The sequence below is a fragment of the Leuciscus leuciscus genome (assembly GCF_965113295.1).
Source record: "Leuciscus leuciscus genome assembly, chromosome: 22".
NCBI classification, from domain to species: Eukaryota; Metazoa; Chordata; class Actinopteri; order Cypriniformes; family Leuciscidae; genus Leuciscus; species Leuciscus leuciscus.
In genome coordinates this window covers 16470509-16491188 of record NC_138746.1, presented here as the reverse complement: position 1 = coordinate 16491188, position 20680 = coordinate 16470509, and the positions used below count along the sequence as shown (strand labels likewise).

The following is a 20680-nucleotide window of genomic DNA, read 5'->3' as shown; positions in this document are numbered from 1 at the left end:
ATCAGAAGCACAATAAGACAAGATCCGATATGACAAAAGCATCTTTCATCAGATGAAATTATATTACCTCATCTGCAGCCTCAAGTTTGGAATCAAACTGACAGAATATCTGATCCAAATCTTTGCGAACTACGTTGGCCAGGACATTCAGTCGCCCCCTGTTTGAGTCAAAGGTTGTGTTATTATTGCTGGGGTGGATTCATAAAAGCAGGTTGAGATTGGATGGAGCAGGTTTTCAAGGTACCTGTGAGGCATTCCCATAATTACACTCTCTATACCAGCTTCGCTGGACTTGTCAATGATCATCTTCAGGGCAGGGATGAGGACCTCACAGCCTTCCAAACCAAAGCGTTTCTCTGAAGACCATTTGCGAGCAAGAAAGTCCTCAAACCTAGAACATTGAATCATTAACATAGAACATTCTTTGTCATTGTCAGCTTTACTTTGCTAAATTAAGCAATTTAAATGTATATTAATTCTAATACATTTCACACAGACACAACAATGACTTACAAAACTGTGGGTTAAGCTAAGAAAAAATGAGTCTCTAATGAAGAAGCAAAAAACACACATTACATTATTTTAAGGATATGCACCGTGTTGAGCGAACCAGCCTGGCAAGCAAGGTCCTCTTCTCTCTGTCAGAAAATATCATGATTCCTGGAGATTCAAACTTCTGTCGGATCCATTGGCATTGCTCCATATTGTTGATAAACATGAATTCCACTCCAGTGTGTCCACAGTATGATGTCTGGAACATTCCAAGCAGATTCAGTTTACCCTTTCATTTATTAATGCATTCATTTTTGAAGTATAATTAAACATCATCATAATATAAGCGATGAGCTTGTCATATTTACCCAAATTACATCCTTTCAGAATAGCTAGTGAATGTCATATCTGAATCAATCCAGTCACAAAACCAGCTAATGAGAAATGAGGAAGGAGTGTTTCTTCTCAAATACTGGGTGATATCACAGTAATCCAGCATCTACCCACCTCAAGTCTGTGTATGATTTCTCTCAGTGGGAGTGTGCTTTCATTTCCCCCAATAAATGTGGTTAGTGGCAACTGAAATGATTTATCGAGATCAGATTCTCCCAAGCTGTACGACTCTAAAAATTAAAAGAGGAGAAGCATATTAAAGAAAAAACGGCAACAACAAAAAAATACTATAATGAAATGTAATATAACCCCCACAATGTTCCTTTTTACACCAAATATTATGATTTAAAGTGAAGTAAAGATTATGATTATGGTTCCAACAAGTTACTCAACACAGTTTCCTTTACACTTAACATTTCTTTTAGAATACCATTATTCATTTACACACAAAAAATATTGTGAATATGGTTTTTAAATTACATTTAACATTGTCATATTAACAACCAGTCAGAAAATAGACTGATGTAAGCCTCACAAACTTAAAGTATACATCACAATAACTGTTCCCTGTCTTTTTCGAATCAGACATAACTGAAGAATGACTCGCAGATCAGTGCGGCAGTCAGTTGTGAACTCAAAAATGACTCTGATCTGATTTAAATAGCTTTCTCAAAACATGACTGTTTCATTAAACTTTTCAAACATGACTCATTAAAAAGAACCGGTTCAAAAGAGTCATTCCCAATCTGGACCTCACAGCTCATCATGCTGTGGTTGTTGCTTGAAGAAAACACACTAAAACTGCCTTTTCTCTTTTTCCGACAAAGACAGTCTGGAAGTCATTCATTTACTATAGAGTGTAGTATGGGATTGTGTGGAGTTCCGTTCATGTGTGTAGAATTTCCGGATGCAATTTTTTTTGCTTTGTTTGCGTTGAAATATTTAAACTTTTGTGGCAAGCACCAGAAAGGATGTGATGTATTCTAATCAAAACTCTGAGATTAGTAAATAAAAAAGTGAGAATTACCATATTATTCACTAAAATGTGATTGCGGTTATGAATAATTGTCAAAAATATTTATTGTATAATTGTTAAATAACTCTTGAGAGTGCTAAATAAAAACTACTGTAACTACTGACTCAGGTGACTCCGTGGTCCTTGCTCTTTTAGATTTAACTGCAGCATTTGATACTGTTGATCACTCCACACTAATTTCTAGGTTAGAGTCATGTGTGGGGATAAAAGGGACAGTCCTCAAGTGGTTTCAGTGTTATTTTTATCGAACAGAAAGTTTTTTATCCTCTTCTATCGCTCATCTCTCCTGTGGCCTCCCACAAGGCTTGATCTTGGCGCCGTCCCTTTTCTCGCTGTACATGCTACCCTTGGGTTCTATTTTAAGAAGACATGGTGTTTCCTTCCATTTTTATGCTGACAATTAATTTTTTTACGATTTTATGTTGCCAAATATATTTACCTATCAAGAGAAATTATCCATCTGCATTAACTTCTCTAATGCTTAGATGAGGTTAAATCTTAAAGCTCGGCTTGCTCAAAACCTTTTAGCGATTTGAGGAGCTTATCTGCCTTTAGATCGAAGCATGTGCGGAATTTGGGTGTCCTTCTAGATGAGCCTTTAAAACTTGACAAACAAAAATCTTCGGTAATTGGATCTAGTTATCAACTCCGCCTTTTGTCTAAAATTAAACACTTCCTAACTGACAAACCACTAGAGATGGCTGTTCATGCTTTTATTACTTCTCGTTTAGACAACTCATTGTATTGCAGAATTTCCAAGTCACAAATCGCTCGCCTTCAACTGGTCCAAAAATACATAAATGTCTGTACATAAATGTCTGTATAACCATGCTCCTATCTACTTACTATACCCCTTCCAGAGGCTTAAGATCAAGTGACCAAAACCTCCTTCTAGTCCCACACTCACGACTCAAACGTAGAGGGGATCGAGCGTTTTCTGTGGTTGGGACATGGTTATGGAACGACCTGCCCTTAGAGATCAGAGTGGCACCTTCCCTGAACATTTTTAAGTCTCTTTTAAAAACGTATTTGTTTTCTCTGGCATATTTTTAAATGTGTATATTATATTTGTGCGTATTATCTTAAGTGTGCATATTTAGGATTTGTATTTAGATGTCTTGTACAGCACTTTGGTCAGTCTTGTGGCTGTTTTTAAATGTGCTTTATAAATTAATTAAACTTGAAACTTGAATTAGTCCTAGAACACCTACTATGTTTTTGTATGTATCAGACATATTGGCGATCATTTATTTTTGTATTTATTATTCACTCATGTTAATATAGTGAATAAGCAGAGGAAACAGGCTGTTTCACAGGCTGTTCATGATATACAACAAAACCGTATAAAGACCCACACAAAGCTTTCTAGATTTGAAATTATTGTAGCAAATCTTACATTTTTTTTGACACATTTTCAACCATTTCAGTCACAGCCTTGGAGCCCTGATATGTCAATCCAAACTAACATGATTACCAATTTGATGGTTAGTTACACCCCTAAACGGTGAAAGAAAACCACGCAATAGAGGCAATCGTGGTAGTTTGCAAATGCATCCTGTAGATAACACTGGGGTCTATCAGTAAGACTGTGTCTCCTCAAGAGAGGAACACACACAAGAGGAGACAGGTGCAAATGTAATTAAAGCCACAGTACAGATAAAGAGGAAAGATGCATCATACCGAAATTAAGAGCCTTCTGGTCCAATACACGCCCTCATTAGCTGCACGAAGTCTATAGGAAAAACTACGAAAAAACCTGACCGACACATTGAGAGAGTAGTGAGGTAAAAGAGGCATGTTTTGAGAGGTCTTCTCACTGGCTATTACTCTCTCTTTTTCGATCTGTTGTGAGAACATGTGCTACATCCTTCTACTCTGGCGACACTAAAGGCAATAGGACCCGACAAGAGCAAAGAGAAAGATTTATGGGCCTTTATCTCAGATAACATTAACCTGTGCTTGCGATTGAGTCTGGGGCATAGCTCTCCCTTCTAGCCCCTGTCGCTGTCTGAGACTGGGGAATCTGTAATGGCCAAATGAGGAATTGTTTGCAGACCACTTACACGACTGCACGACTACAGAGCCTAAAAGCAGACACATCCACGCTCTCTCTCCCCCTTTCCATTAATCGAGCTCTATGAGTCACCAAATAACCAAAACGCAAGCACTGGTACTGGCAGTGTTACTAAACTTCATTACAATAATCTTGATCCTTATATAACATGAAGTGCTATCAGCTCTGATTATGAGGTTGGGGAAGCAACTTCCAATGGTCTTCGGAAGCCCTGAGCTAAAATGAAAAGACTGATCTAAAAGATTATATACACATGCAGGAACATCTCAGAAACAGCACGGCGTTCGGTTTTATTTGCCGAGAATTCACATATTCTATACATTCAGCATATTTAATGGTTAATATTTCACATTTTAATGATATGGGGCTCACAGTTTGTCTTTTGATGAATGGTCTAATAACTGGAAGTCCTCACTTTGCAATGAAAGAGTTTTTTCAGTAGGCTCCAACAATCTAATTTTCCTTTCGTAATTAAAATGAGATGTATGCAGCGGATGGGTGCAGCTTTGTTGCTACAGTGACGTATAAACACAGTGGCTGGGGTTGGCAAGGTCAGTCACCAATTACATTAGACACAGCTCCGGTAGCTTGTGCTGGCTTGCAATGCAAGCAAGAACTGTAGCGCTGACGTTACACAAAATAAACAACAAAGATAAAGACTGAAAGTATGTGTTGATTAAATAAAAGACGAAAATATTTTTTGATATTTTTTAAAAGCCTGAAGTTTGTGGGTCAATGACATTTACTGTAAGAGTGTCCATAATAAAGAATATATATATATTAAATCTAGTTTAAAACACATGTTCAAGTTCTTAGAAATAAACTCTTTGTATTTATGTTGGTTTTATATGATTGATAAAAAACTTTAAACCATTTTCAAGAGAAGTTTCAATTTCATAACTTGCCATTTAATGTCATTTAAAATATTTCATTACAAATATCATGAATCATCATATACACTGTATCACGTTTTTGAGGAGTCGCACCACATGACATTTTACATCCTGAGCTAACCTTGCCTTGTCATAAAAAGCTAAAGGTATATTTTAAGAGATCTGATCTTGACACACAGTAATGAGAGTTTGCCTCTCTATATCATTTCCTGTTTTAAGTTTTTTAATGCATGTTTAATATACATGCTCCTCCCCCCCCCCCCAATATCAATAAGCAATGCAGCAGTGTGTGTGTGTGTGTGTGAGTGTGAATTGCATGTTTTATGACTGGACAAAAGAAAATGACATTGTCATGTCATCAAGTCTGTAAAATACAATGTATTTAACAGTAATTAGGAGTTTCTATTCAAAGAGAAGTGGATTATTCAGCAGCTGCTGTATTGAATGGTGGTGAGGGAGAGGCTAAGGAAACAGAATAATAACAAAAAACACTCATAAGGATGAGCCCCAAGCAAGGAACTAAGTCAGCATTTATCAAACGTCTTCAGAACAAAGAGCCTTCTTTTTTTTTTAAGTTATGATTTTGGACTTTTTGTGGCTTTATTGGATAGGAAAGTAGAGCATGGGGTAGAGAGAGAGGGGAAAAGGCCTCGAGCAGGGAATCGAACTCGGGTCGCCGGAGGCACAGCTGCGTTATATGTCGGCGCTAACCGCGAGGCTATCGGTGCCGATAAAGATCCTTCTTTAAGTAGGACAGTGAAAGGAAGGAAGTGAGTGTTTGTAAGAATTATGAAGCTAAATATTAGTGGGAAATATGCTAAATGGATATAATCTTACCAAGCTTGTCAATTGACGTAATCAGATCTGAGGGAACAAAGGAGTCCAGGTCGGCAGTAAGGATGCCAAGAGGGTCCAGCCTGGCCACATGGTGACCACGTACCTAAAGGGGGTAAAACACAATAATTGAGTGTGATTTGCTCTCTCCATATGCAAAGAAAGGATGAAAGTACCAGAAGCAAGACTGAGCCAGGAAGTAACTAGCGGATATCTTACCCACACAAATATGAACCAACGTGTCACATGATTAACAAATCTCATAAGGATTCACAATAAGTTAAACATACAATCCCAACAGGCTGGTAAACAGGAGATGGAAAGAAAATGCTGGCTTTGCCAAAAGACAGAATTTAATAAATCCCTACGATACTTCATCTTATTAATTAGAGGAAGCAGGGAAAATGTAACCACCTGTTTTGATTCAAGCAATCTCTTTGATATTTTTATTTTCAAAAGGGAAAAACAGCAAGTCTAATTAGGTTTGAATTAATCACGTGATTTGCATAACTACACAGGGACACTCTAAAATGTACGGATGTACAGGCGCGTCTTTGATTTGTTGCAGTCCAGTGCTGGTGAATATGATTGGATTAATTTATAAAAATAATTTATTGTGTATTAGATTCTCTCAATTGAAAAATCTCCCCTGTAATTCTGTCTCTGATTCTCTGTCCAAAGAATGACAACTATGAAGATAATGATAACTATATTAGCATGTGTGCTGAAGTTATGTCATCTGGTGCTTTAAATGCTCAAGCTCTTTAAAGTCGGGGGGATTCTGATTAGAAAAAATCATTTTGAAAGTGATTTCAATGATATCGTTGGCGTATAAGCTACGGTTATGGTTATGGTTATGGTTATAGTTCTCGTTCTTGATGTGAACGGGCCATAACCCAGAGCTACTCACTTTACCTGATAGGCTCTGATAAGAGTGTGGACGGCCAAATGATCCTCCACCACCTTCTGTGACATGGCAGGCGTCTGAGACTGGCCTCTTCCCTGGAGCAGCGCAGACAGACGCTTCTCTCCAGACTCCTCTGAACTGCTGGCTTGGGCGTTACGGAAGTATGCATCCCAGGACTGTTGAAAATATAACAAGTTACATATTTCAAAAGGTCAAATCTTCTTACTTATTACTTCAAAACAAAAAGTTTAAGGATTTTCTGATGTTAAAAAGATAATTTATTCTCTCTCTATTGCCATTTCCATTCCATATGACTGTGGAACTCAAAAGGAGACATTCAGCAAAATGTCTAAGCTGTTTATTTTCTCCAGTGCTCATCCACTTTTATTGTACAAAGCAGCTTAAACATTCTGCTAAATACCACATCTTGTGTTCAATGCAAGAAAAAATACATGAGAGTATTTAAATGATTGACAAGGTAATGAGTTTGATTCTCAGGGAATGCATGAACTGATCAAATGTTATTCAGAGCAGCGCCATGACAGGTATGAAAGCGAGGTTGTGTGGGATAGACTTACTGTGTCTTCAATGGCATCAACTGTAAAAAGCTGAAACTCATAATTTTCTGCAGCTCATAATTTCTGGAGTTTATTGTCTACTGAAAGTTCTTGGAAAGATATTTTTGCAGCGTTTTGTCAGCAGAACAATTCAAAAACACATTAAATAACAGTTTAGAAGAGATTTATGTCTATCCCTCAAAGCCTCGGTTTCATTGCCGTTAAAAATCAAAGATGGCGCTGCTGTAAATCAGGTCTATAGCCAGAATTGTAGTGTAAGTTGCTTTGGATGAAAGCGTCTGACAAATGCATAAATGTAAATCAGGGTTATTATTACTTGAAATAAGAAACACATTAACTGAAAATTAACTTATTTCAGCTATATTTGCCAACATTTCTCATTTTCGTTTAGTTCAAGTACTAAAATAACAAACTAAATATCTAAAACTTAACTAAAAATATATTATATAGATATATTCAAATAAATAAAAAACTAAAAAAGCAAAAACAACAAAATTACTTCAAACCAAAATTAAAACTAACTTAATTTTTTTAAATGTAGGCCTAATAATAGACAAAATATTGCAAAATATGACAAAAATTACAAAATATTAACAAAAACTATAGTAGTATATCAGTGACACTAAAATAACACTGATGCAAATGTGAAAGTATTAAATGAGCATAGGGGTTTACAGATTAGGAACATAACCCAGCAGGCCTATAAAATTAATGATAGCATTGCAGTGTTCTTATATTAATAGAAAGCACACTCCGTTTCTGAACTGGGACAGAGTTTTAGTGTCTTCAGTATGGATGTTCACTGCACCTCATGAACGTTTTTGTGATCCTCCAGCCAAGCGTAATACATCTCTACGACATAGCTAGAGCTGCAGGCCGCCAATGAAGGCTCAGGAGCCCCGCTGGAACAGTTACGGCGTGGGTCAAAAACTCGCTTCCCTGTCCCCACGTACCCCATCATCCATTGGCTCCTGCTTCTTAGAGCACCAGCCAGGGACCTTAGCTGACTCATGTCTGCAGACCTTCATAAATAGGAAACGGCAAGGTATTATGGCAGACTTAATCAGAGCTGTTCTCAGAAGTTCCTGAGAATGTTTTGAACATTTTTAAAATCAGAAAACGTGTTTGAGTGATTTAACCCTGAAAAAAACACCAATACAAATCTAGATAGTGATGTTCACCAATGTTTGGCGGGTTAAGCTAGTGATGGGTCTTCAATTAACGATGGTCAAACAATGTGATCCCTGGTTTAGAACAAGCCAGTGTTATGTTGTTGTGGGGTGACTGACTCACTTCATGTACAATAATACAAATTTCATGTGATAGCCTATTTTCCAAAATGACTATTTATTTTCCCTACTTTACATTTAAAACTTAATTCATTAAAAAGGCACCTTTAAAAATATCCTCGTTGATGCCGCAAGTGTTCTTGCGGATAACCTTAACCATTGCGCTGTTAAAATGCTCTATCTATATCAGTGCTTCAAGTAGGCTAGCTACCGGCGGTTCATAAAAGGCTTTTAAATAGAGCTCGTCCTTCATCTGCACCCATTCAATGACAAATTGATTTGAACGATGTAAAATCCCGTTGTCAAAACCACTTCCAATAGCCTACATTTATGCGATGCAAATATGAGCGAACAGTCGTAAAGATGCATCGATTGGGCGATTGGTTACAGCTGTTACCCATCCATATGTTTCCATTCGCTCGACACACGCGACGGAGTCCACGTAGCTTCATCTCTACGTCATAACAAACAAATTTCACCTTGAGCTGCGCGCAGATGAAGATGGTCCAGTTGAGATCAGACGCGGTCTGTCGTGATTCAGTTTCTTTTCTGTCCTATAATCTCTCCAACGTCAAATCCGTCCCATAACCCGCAAGTGCTGAATGCGGCGCTGCAGTTGGTCACTTTCAGCTCTAAAACTGCAGCATCTAAAATAACAGCAGGTTTAGAGTTCATGTATCATTTATTTGACGTTTTATCTTTGTACAGTTTTTCTATCATACTGCATTTTATGTTGCCATGAACAAGGCTTCACACCTATTGTATCATATGTATCCAGTTCAGAATAAATGATAAATGGACACAATAAATAATGCACTATAAAGCAACATGTGCTGGGTGTTTCAGATATAAGTTATAACCCTGCGAATCAGAGTTGGGCACCAATCAGAATTTATTTGAGAATGCATTTGAAATGGCTGAATTTGAATGGTAGATGTAGAGTTTAAATTAAAGTGTACATTTTGTGTAAACATTTAATTTTATAAAATGTAAATTCGTTCCCCGCACTTTTCATAGGGCAAGTTGAGACAAGTTGAGGTTTCGCGAGCCAATGTGTAGTAGGCTATAGGCTACATCCAGATGTGTAGTATACATCCAGTATACAGTGTAGTATAGGCTACATCCAGATTTAAAATTCAAAGAGTCAAGATCGTCTATACGTGACTTTCACGTTTCCATGGTAATCAGTCACTCGTGCATCACGACACGCCCATGCTCGCACCCGCGCTGTATCCATCATTTTCATAGAGGTCGCAATGAGTACAAACCTGCAAAAAATGAAAAAGTCAAGCACTGTAAATTGTCATGTGGTATCCGAATTGTGTTGCACAATGATGAATAACTCTGCCTATTTCTCTTGTTGAATAATTAACAAGTTTAGTCGGAAATGGAAAATATTCACTACCCGCACAAACGTGCACTTATTTTCAGTCTTTTTTTTTTGTATTGTCTTTTCTTTTCACAGATATGTTATCAAAACCCTTCAAATTATAATAAAGATGGTGATTGTTAATGCTGAATTTGGATTTTCATGCATTAACAGCCACCATGAATCAGGCAGCGTTGAACATGCGTAGGCCTACATGATGCCATATAGCCTATAATTCGGTAACACTTTACAATTAGATAAAAAAGTTTGTAGACAAACTTTAAGTTGTCTTGAAAAAGCCTAATCAGAAAGTTTGAAGTAGTTGTAAAAGCTTGAAGTTTGAAGGCTTTCAATTTAAAAGTTTTAGTTTAGTAAGACAGACAGACAGACAGACAGACAGACAGACAGACAGATAGATAGATAGATAGATAGATAGATAGATAGAACTAAAATAGCTAATTAATGTTAACTAATGAAACCTTATTGTAAAGTGTTACCTATATCAATATAAATGCAGTATGCAACTGTATGCATTAATGTTCTGATGTAGGTCTTAATTTATAGGGTTCATTAGTATTATAGTTTTTTTCTATGTTTCAAGATTTCTGTGTCAAGACTGATCAAGAAACAGGCAGCCTAGGGTTGTCAGGACAGAAAGAGGATGACACACAAACAAAAAACTCTTCACAGGTGAAAAGTGATGGCATTTTTTTAATACATTGTATAAAATCTACAACTGGTGTTTGTAGTACCATATATAGACCAATCATAAAATGACCATTAGGACAATATAGGAAAAATAACTTAGGATACAAATGATTGGTTATTGTTCAGCAGTGTACTTAATTTCTTCTGTATGTCACAATTCCCTGTATCTACATATTTCACTTCTTTATTGTCAATAGACAGAGCCAGAAGTTAATTTAGAGTTGAGAGTGAATGAGGCAGAAAGTTTCAGAAGTGAGGGAAAACAAATGACTGGAATAAGTTAAGAAAATTGTTTAGTTTTTTTCCATTAATCATTCATGTGTTTTATGTCTACACTGCCTTGCATGCATAGGTAAAACAAAGTAACTATACATTTTGTGAAAAGTTATGACAGTTATAGCTAAAATTGACTCTTAGGATTTGGCTTAGATTTGGAGACAAAAAAGCCTTTGTTGTTGTGTACCATTTATTGTATGAATGTGTAAACTGAAAGGAATATACAAAATATTTAGCAGCACTGTCTATGTTGAATTATTTCTGATACCTTTAACTTTTACTAATTTGTACTTTTTTTAATAGACAGAGCAGAGGGCATCAGACATGTTGACAGTTGTAGAAGGAGGTGGGTCTTCAGTACCTGTATTAAAACCCCACCAACCAGATCCCAATACTGTGTGTCAGGTGCTTCGGGACAAAACTCTAAAATTTCAGTCTCAGTGGTACCAAGATATTGTATGGCTCCATTTTGATACAATAATCTGCTGCTTTTGATCAAACCAGCCTAAAAAGAAAAGCCATAAATGAAATGACACTAACTGTTTATTGCATCTTATTGTTCTACTGATTTAAGGTCTCCTTACTGTGACATGTTTGTCAATTGAGTTCAATACATCTTTGCAATTGTGTGGTTTGAGTGACTTGTTTTTTCCTTCCTGAAATGTGGACTAGAATAAAGTAGAGTGTGAATGTGCAAGTATCCATTACTGTGTGCCATTCACATACAAAACAACGTACACAAAAAACTATTTGAAATATGTAAATAATATAGTACAATATACAATACCATGTGCAATATAAAGTACAGAATATTGCATTTCTTTCTTTCTTTCTTTCTTTCTTTCTTTCTTTCTTTCTTTAAACATAAATAGCATATTAAGCCAATTAAGCAAAAAACCTGTCAACAAAGGTCTGAAAAAAAAAAACTGGTATAACGCTTGACATTCTGTCCCCCTCACTTTTGAAATGATGGCTATATATATTTATATATATATAAATAATACACAATTATATCATATATTATCATAGTATAAAAATAAACGAAAACCATCACAATTATAGAACTGGGGGACTCAATCAAATCATTCAATACGAGTTGGACAATAAAATCACAATAATTTATTAGTATGGTGTAGGGCCTCCTTTTGCGGCCAATACAGCATCAATTCGTCTTGGGAATGACAGATAAAAGTCCTGCACAGTGGCCAGAGGGCCGGGATTTTGAGCCAACAATGGCCAGATCATTATGATGCTGGTGTAGGAAAACGTTTTCTGAATTGTTTCTCCAAAATACCCCAAAGTGGCAAAAAAATATTTAGATCTGGTGCCTGTACAGGCCATGGGAGATGTTCAACTTCACTTTCATATTCATCAAACCATTCTGTCACAAGTCTTGCTGTGCGTATCGGTGCATTATCATGCTGATACTCAGCACCCCCTTCAAGGTACAATGTTTGAACCATTGGGCACACATGAACGCACCAGAACGGTCCGGTAGTCCTTGGAATGCCATGATATTGCAGCCCAAACCATCACTGATCCACCCCCGTGCTTCACTCTGGGCACACAACAGACCGGGTGTTAAGCCTCTTTTGGGGCTTTTCCGCACTGTAACCCACGGATGTGCTGTCCTGGTCACAGATGAGCCAGCGAGAAGTGCACCAACAATTTGTCCTGTTTTGAACTCTGATATGTCTTCCATTATGTTGTATGGATTGCATTATTTTATGTATAGCTGTGCTATTGCTCTGCTAATTCATCGCTTACACTCTGCTCTTACTGATGGAATGTAAAATCAGTGAAGATTGGCCATCAGGCCGTGCATATGGCGTGAAACCTCCAACACTATTGACCAGTGTCCAACCTCTATATCTGATGCTTCTACGACACTGGGAAATGCTGGGACTTGACTCTTTCACTTCTTGCCATGCTTTCAATGCACTTTCCTTTTAATAAAGGTTAAACAGCAATTAACAGACACATATATAAAACCCGCAACCACTGTGTGTTAAAAATTCAATTAAATATTTATAAATATTACTAAGTTGTGCCAGAGTGTAATGAGTGCATTGATATTTTCAGTAAGCTCTAATTCTTAATCACATTGGACAATTACGCTTTCCTAATTTTCTCAGGGATTGTGCAGAATTCACTGGAACATGTGGCTTCAGTCATCTAGATTGATGGTCTTCATGTTGGCGGATTTTACAGTCTGAGCTAATTGCGTTCCCTCCCCCTCAGTACCTCAAAACTAGTTTCATCACTCTTAGTGGCCAACAACCAGAAAAAAAGAAAGCATTGTCATCAATCATTACTGGGCTGCTATCATGGTTGTTTCAGAAGTAAAGCAGACATGATTCAAATACAGCATTAAGAAAATGCCAAATGCATGATTTTCAGGATCAAAGTGTCATGCGTGACACTTTTATATGTGGAAAAATATACAGCAATTCAGACTCTTAAATAAATAGAGATCTTAACAATAGATGCAAACACAGTTAGTGATAGTTTGCACACTTGCACTGGAGCAGCACTTATACAAGCTGTGACCACAAAAAAGTGCAGAGTAGTACATACAAGGTGCCGTACGAGTCAGAGGTTCATATCGTGGAGCTGTTATACACGTCATTACAATAAAACATCTACATTTGTCCCTCTCTGCTCTTGATCAGTGCTATAATCGAAACTAACAAAAAGCGTCTTGTAACCAGGCACAAGTAAGGTCATGCAATTATAAGTGAAAATGCCATTTTTGTGCTCTCTGACTTCAGCTCTTGAAACAGACGGAGCCAAGAGCCTACTTTACCAGGGATCTTATTAAAGGCAACCGTCATTTAGAATGTAAAATAAATAAACGTGATTTGATACTTCCATGCCCACAATTTCATTCTCTATGAAACAAATGTTGACAAGAATGTAATGCTTCTTAACTCATTTCAGTGACATTTAAATTTCTATTAAAGTCTGACCCTTTAAGGACCTCAGTATTTGAGAAAACAAGGGGAGACTGCATCCGTTTTAAACCAAGAGCGCATTTATAGGGGACCATCTTTTGGTCCTCAAGTGGTACTTGTGTTCCAGGTTGAACTGATGAAAACGTTCAAAAGCATTTGAGGTTGATTAGAAACAGTCATAAAGGTGGTGATCAAAAGAGGTCAGTTAGGTCAAATTAGAACTATAAGTGGAATTATACAATTAAGGGGTATATACACGTGCTGGACAAAGCTACAAGCTAGGTCTATTAGTCCGGTTGATTGTGCAATGATTAGAGTTGGACTGAAGAAAGAAAGATTGTTTTATATCAACTGAAATGTGACTTAAGTGAATTTAAAAGATACACATTAAAGATAAATCATAACGTACCGTAACAAAGACTGTAAGGATCATTTTTCATTGTTATGACTTGGATAGATAGATGGCATTGAATTTGTAATTGAGCATAAATAATTGAACACCTTAAACACAAGTAGTCTACTGGCTCTGCACTAATCCACGTGTCAACTTGGGTAAAAGCATTAGCATGTTTTGATTAGCATGTCAAAAGATATCCTGAACATGTATATAGCAAGTAGAAAGAAAGAAACAAACAACAATTTTCTGAATCAACAATTTTAATTATCAAATCATAATAAAATAAAGAGCAAAACCTATGAAAATATTCACTACCTTTAAATATCAACCCCATTTCTTAAAGGTGCCTTTGATCAAAACAAAAATTGAAACAGTAAAAACCTTGACTGTAATAAATTGCTAAAAATGGCATGCAGAGACTATATATTTTTACACAATTTGAATTTGCAGCAGCTCCATCAGAGTGACTATACAAGTTGTTTTTCAACAGTTAACGTTTCCTGTTCACATCTTTCATTCTCAAATCTTTTCACTTTTCAACAAAACTTTTCCCTTTACGGCTTTGTGCAATACATTTTGCAATCAAGTGTCACGGGGGACCTTACTGTGGTTTTCATGCATACTTTGTTAATTATCTCTAAACACTTTATTCTGAATCACTGTTAGTTTCTGGATATGAACAAAAACATTTAAAAAGACTACACCTTGGTCACCCAACTCATTTAATTCCACAAGAGCATGCAGTAAATTTGATCCCAGGTAAGTTTGTGTGGCATTCTAGGACAAACTCCCCTGAGATCAAACCTAGATGATGTTCATCAGAAATAAGGATTTACAGTCATGGTGACTACTATTGCTATACTTCCTGTCGTCTTATACATAGTGTCTTCAACCTTATACTCACAGGTAGAAAAGAAAGGCATAATGTGCTTCCCTATGTCTCAGACAATCACCCAAAAAGTCTGTCTAAAGGAGAAGAAAGCACTGAGGCATTTAGACAGGTTCAGTTAGCCGTTGGCCAGCATTAATGGCAGTCTGCAGGAGAGGGGGAAGGCGCAGTGGTCAAGTTGCTGTCGCTGGGGCCAGGGTTGGGCTCCGCTTCCATATTTGTACTGACCTTATCCATGATATACCCATAGAGATTGATGTTAGGCCACTGGCCATGCTTAGACACTACATTGGAGTACTGCTTTAAGTGGAAGTACAGATCGCCTAGGAGACAGAGAGAAAGAGGAAAAAAAAAAGATTTGAGGGATGGTGAGCATCATGGCGTCAGCCAAGTCCAGAGCCATTCATAAATCACAGAGCACACAAGTTTACTGCCGTCTCCACTTTAGTACAATAGATGGCTGACAGCGTTTTCTCAAAAAGGTTTCAATAAATGTCAGAAAGGAAAAATGGGACAGAAACAGAGAACTTCACAATACTGAAGAGCACTAATGGTTGTATCATTTAATTATGTAAAACAAATGGCTCAATATTGCAGGAATTTTGAAATCGTTAAATGCATTCCACATTTAATTAGCCAGTGTGTTCTTGCATTTATCTATATACATATTATACAAAATTCAGCTTTGGCATTCAAATTTTAAATAATTAAATCATATTTCACAATGTTACTGTTAACATTGCATAAGCATAAGAGGCTTGGTTAGCATAAGAGATCTTGCCGACCCAAAACTTTTGAACATCTGTCTGTCAGTCTATTTTTTATTCATACATAAACAATATATAAAATTACATCCACCTCCAATAAAACAGGACATCCATTTTTATAATGTGTGTCAGATCTGATACAGAACGAACCACACGTAGCAGGCCTCTTACCAACAGTGACGCAGTTGTCTTTAAGAAAGGTGTACAAGAGATGCACGTCCTTCATGAGTCTTTCATCTCCAAATGTGAAGTAGGCCACATCTCTCCCTGCTTCAGATGCTGCCATCAACTGCAGCAGAGCTGGAAGGACAAACAGACACAGTCGATTCAAACACCCACGCAATCTCATTTCTAAATCACAGCGATTCGGCTCTGTCTATTAAACCTTTGACAAAATCGCACTGGAACATTCAAATCTGCGTTTGCGCTGCCGCGGACCAAGAGAGACCAGTTATTATGTTTAGGTATGAAACAGCTTTTTTTCAACCACACAGTATCATTATTTCTGTGTTACAAACATTCAAATGATCACTGACGTACTGGGATAAAAGTTTATAGTGCGGGTATAAACACTGATGACTACAGTAGCGATCAAAATAGAGCAAATCACCTTTTAAATGTAACATGGCACTTCAAATAACGATTGTATCGATTACATCGTTGCACCAGTAGATGGCGACAAGTGACTGTTAAAAAACGTATTTGTCATTGAATCATTCACACAAGATATTCGTTCAAAAAACGCTGATTCATCCAGTAATGAAACAATGAAGTAGCCTATTGAATCATTCATTTTAAACCATTTTTAAGTAATTCATTCGGAGTCTTTTAACATTTTAAATAGACAGCAGCTATTAAAGGACAAGTTCGGTACTTTACACTTAAAGCCCTGTTTTGAGATAGTTTCTGATGAAATACAATGGTTAAGATTGAACTTTGGACAAATGCTGCTGTCCCGAGAAATTTAGGTTTTTGTGTTAGCAGCACCCCCCCCCCCCCCCCCCCCCACCACCCCCCCACCCCCCCCCACCACCCACCCACCCAAATACAGGTTTTATCGTAGTTTTTGTCCAACTCCATTGACTTGTATAGGACGTGCTGTGAGACCGCAGCACCTTTACGGTATTACTCCGCCGCTTCTTCTTCTGTGTATTCAATGAAATGCCAGTGGTTTGCTTGCAATTGGCAAAGGTGCATTATCACCACCAACTGGGCTGGAGAGTCTATTATTCAAGCTCTCAACGGAAGAATGTACGGGTGTGAGGCGTTTGGAAAAATAGGTCCACAGTTTTACAACAAATGGTAAAGCACCTGTTTGAAAGCATATTTTGCAGCGATTTTTGTGTGAGCATATCAGTGAACACCCCTGACCACTCGGTGAGTTTCACGTCTTTGTAAACGAACGATTTTTCCAGTGCACCTATGCAACCGTTGTATAGGTGGGGGGTGCTACCACAAAAACCTAAAATTCTCGGGACAGCAGCATTTGTCCAAATTTCAATCTTAACCATTGTATTTCATCAGAAACTATCTGAAAACAGGGCTTTAAGTGTAAAATACCGAACTTGTCCTTTAACATTTGCCAGAACCTCTAGTAAATTACGTGTTATTTTGTTTAGTTGTCTGTTCAGAATCGTGGGAAAATCTGCTTGAAACCAACAAAAAAATCGTGATTCTCAATTTATCCAGAACCGTGCAGCTTTAGTCGAAAAGCAAAAACTTCTAAAGCCATAAAAACCACGTAGGAAGCATTTAATATTTCGTATTTATTTCTCTTTAATGCACGCATCGCTAAACAGAAATAACATGCATACATTTATGCATGGATTCCTGTCAATGCATGGGAATATGGAATATGAAAGGGAAAAAAAAACAATGTAGATTTACCCCTCCCACCCCCCATTAGCACAATGAAGGGTCAATCAACCGCTGCATGCTCTATGATATATTGTTAATATTATCTGAGGGTCCCCAGAAAATACTGATAGCTGCCCAACCTAAATGAATAAAATATGGTATAATACATCATTGATGGCATAGTGTGGATTCTTTAGTTTTGCTTCATGTTCCTAGCAGTGGAGAAAATGACTGACACATCCAATTTGTTTTTAAAAGGTAAATAATCCATGTCTAACAACCCCTATTAAGAGACTCAATCTTAGTCACCCAGCTTCAAATTGAGTCTAAAGATTTTAAATATTTAAAGAGGTTGAATGCAGCCCACTGATAAATGAACGTTGTTCAAATGAGGGCAACCAATTACAACGGGTAATCTGTAGTCAAACCAGCGCTAAACTAAACAGACTGGCCCAAAATAACCCAGCATCAAGATGAATTTACTGTGTGATAAGTCAATGGGAGAAATTAACTAGCTCCACATTCAAGCACACATGGTTTCAACAATGATAAACTATCAAAGATGGAATTATCTCATGAAACGGGCTTCCATCCTTACAACAGAAAATGATCAGTTGGCAAAGTCTCAAGCTTGCTATGAATTTATGGATGAGGCTGGAAAATCAGTTGCACTTGTAATGGAAAAGATAAATGTGTGTCAGCTGATCAATAACAGGAAAGTGGCAAAAACATGTCTTGGGTCAAAAAAACTAAGCAAGAGAGCTTCTCTGTTTTGTCTGAATGCCGAAACACAACAAAACCAGAAATCTAGAGATAAATATACTCGACTGACTATTTATGATTAAATACAGCATTTCACACTCTAGTCTACATTATAATGTTGTGATGCCTAAATAAAACAGCTTTGATTTACATGACAATAATTAACAGCTGGAATATCAGTAATGGTGAGCTTTTTAACATTGGTGCGTGAAATTTGAGAAAGAAAGAAAGAGAAAGAAAGATTGTAGCTTCACTTTGTGAGGACCTGCATGTACCTTTGAGATGAGTGTCGCCTCCAAACGCTCCGCATCCCCAGTTCCCTGTGGCAACAGCCGAGAGGTTCTGAGGGCTCGTACCAAGACGCATGAAACTGCAGAATGCCTGGAAAAAGAAGTCATCCTTTATAATAGAGAAACAAATACAAGCTAATCACTGCAGAATACAAGAGACTGACAAGATGACTAATTTCATGCCTCGTTAAATTCTCTAAGCAACAGATTGACAATGTTAAGAGAATCAAAGGTCATTAGAGCTCGACAGAGGTCAAGGATTTGCCATTTCATGTCATCAGTGTGAAACACTTTGCATGAAGCCTTTGCTGACCTTGTTTAGCTCCCGGGTCATTTTCTCAGGCTGAAACTGTTCCATGAAATTCCTGTATTTCAGTGCATCCATGGCCACAATCTCGGTGCACCTCCGCTGCCACTCGTCTCTGGGCATGGGTAAAGATGTTTATTTTATTTAGGGCTTTCCTTATTTTTACCATCTTGGTTGCTTGGTTATATTTAGGACAGCTAAATACATTTTAAAAAGTGCAGGAACCCATTTAAGAGGCGTTTCCTAATGTTTTTATCATCAGAAATCCATAATGTTACCTGGGTATCTCGTCTTTGTGATTGTCTTTCCATTTGAAGCTCTCTGCATAGCCAGAGTACTTGCTATATTGCTCTGTGCCTGAAAGAAGAGCAAATAAATAAAACAAATACATTTAAGTGGGTCAATTCCAACAACAGTATGCATAACATTTTCTTGTCCCCACCATATTATAGACAAAAATCGTTTCAGTTAAATCACAAAATTAAAATGAGTGAGCATATAGGAAAGAGAAGCGGTTATGTTTTTTTTTTTTTTTTACATTTTCAACTTTCTTAAGTGCGTAATGTTGCTGTTTGAAGGTCTGCGAAGTTACAAAGCACAAAGGTCACTGCAAAGGGAGTTATTCTCTATATCAGTAAGACCGGTTTCTGAACTCCCTGAAAAGCCTTGATTGTAGTCTTCAGTTTTCGTCCAGGAACGAACACATCACAATATCCCTCATTTAAATAATTCCCACCCAAGGTATACGAAAAAAAAAAAAAAATTCCTGGATGAGTTGCGTTAGTAGTCTGTTGAAAGTCAAGGACATTGTAAGTGGTGTGACATTTCCGAAACACACTCAAAAGCGGTTGATCAATCACAACATACTGGTCCAGTTGACCAATAAGAGCTTCTTACTGTGCTTGTCGGTAGGAGGGGCTTCATAGAGAAAGGAACTAAACAGGGTAACATTTCCCAAAAGCATCCTGAGCTAAGTTGGTCGAAGAGACCATTGGTGGCAATGGTCTCCACAATCAACATGGGCTCACAATGCTTTTGGGAAATGCATCCCAGATGTGCTGCAAAATAAAATAAAAAATAAATGTATAATCATGCATTAAAACCTATCAGTTCCATCAGAAACAGATATATTATGTATATTTGACTTCTTATTATAACTAGAAGGCCTCTCAGAAAATATTGCACACAGTTTTCCTTATTGATTTTTTTCAGGACACTCAAATCAAACCACTTGCTTAAGTGACCATATCTCGATGTAAAAAAAAAATCCACTTCCAGACACTGCATGACCCTACAATCACGAAGTCCTCCAGAATCCTCCACCCTCACCTTGATTTAATTAGTGTTTTAGTGTGTGTGGCCAGTTTCAGTGGCACTCTGACAAAGAGCAATCACAAGATTAAAATCCAGTCCCTGTACCGACGCTTCAGCATTTCTGCCAACTGTACTGATGCAGAAAGTGTGCATTAAAGAGCCCTTGTCATGATGCATTACTGGCGGGATATGATTTGCTGCAAAGGCGGGTTGCAGTGCAATAGAAACGGAGATGACGATGAATATTTCGTTTGTTGTAATAACCGTGATGGAATGGCTGGATCCATTAGAGAA

General features: G+C 37.4%; 2 protein-coding genes across 2 annotated transcripts in view; both read right to left on the bottom strand.

Annotated features, from left to right (window-relative positions):
- ogdhl (oxoglutarate dehydrogenase L) overlaps positions 1-9243 on the bottom strand; it is a 51692-nt gene extending 42449 nt beyond the window's left edge. Inside the window, exons 1-8 of the mRNA XM_082154782.1 lie at positions 8976-9243; positions 8016-8229; positions 6638-6805; positions 5726-5828; positions 1000-1115; positions 597-751; positions 245-391; positions 68-158 (exon numbers count right to left, since the gene is read on the bottom strand). Coding sequence (XP_082010908.1) covers positions 68-158; positions 245-391; positions 597-751; positions 1000-1115; positions 5726-5828; positions 6638-6805; positions 8016-8219 — 984 coding nt within the window. The 5' untranslated portion in view covers positions 8220-8229; positions 8976-9243. The remainder of the gene's footprint in view (positions 1-67; positions 159-244; positions 392-596; positions 752-999; positions 1116-5725; positions 5829-6637; positions 6806-8015; positions 8230-8975) is intronic.
- Positions 9244-14442: 5199 nt separating this feature from the next.
- parga (poly (ADP-ribose) glycohydrolase a) overlaps positions 14443-20680 on the bottom strand; it is a 36632-nt gene continuing 30394 nt past the window's right edge. The window contains exons 14-18 of the mRNA XM_082154907.1: positions 19351-19429; positions 19079-19187; positions 18751-18856; positions 16028-16156; positions 14443-15412 (exon numbers count right to left, since the gene is read on the bottom strand). Of these exons, the coding sequence (XP_082011033.1) occupies positions 15225-15412; positions 16028-16156; positions 18751-18856; positions 19079-19187; positions 19351-19429 (611 nt within the window). The 3' untranslated portion in view covers positions 14443-15224. The remainder of the gene's footprint in view (positions 15413-16027; positions 16157-18750; positions 18857-19078; positions 19188-19350; positions 19430-20680) is intronic.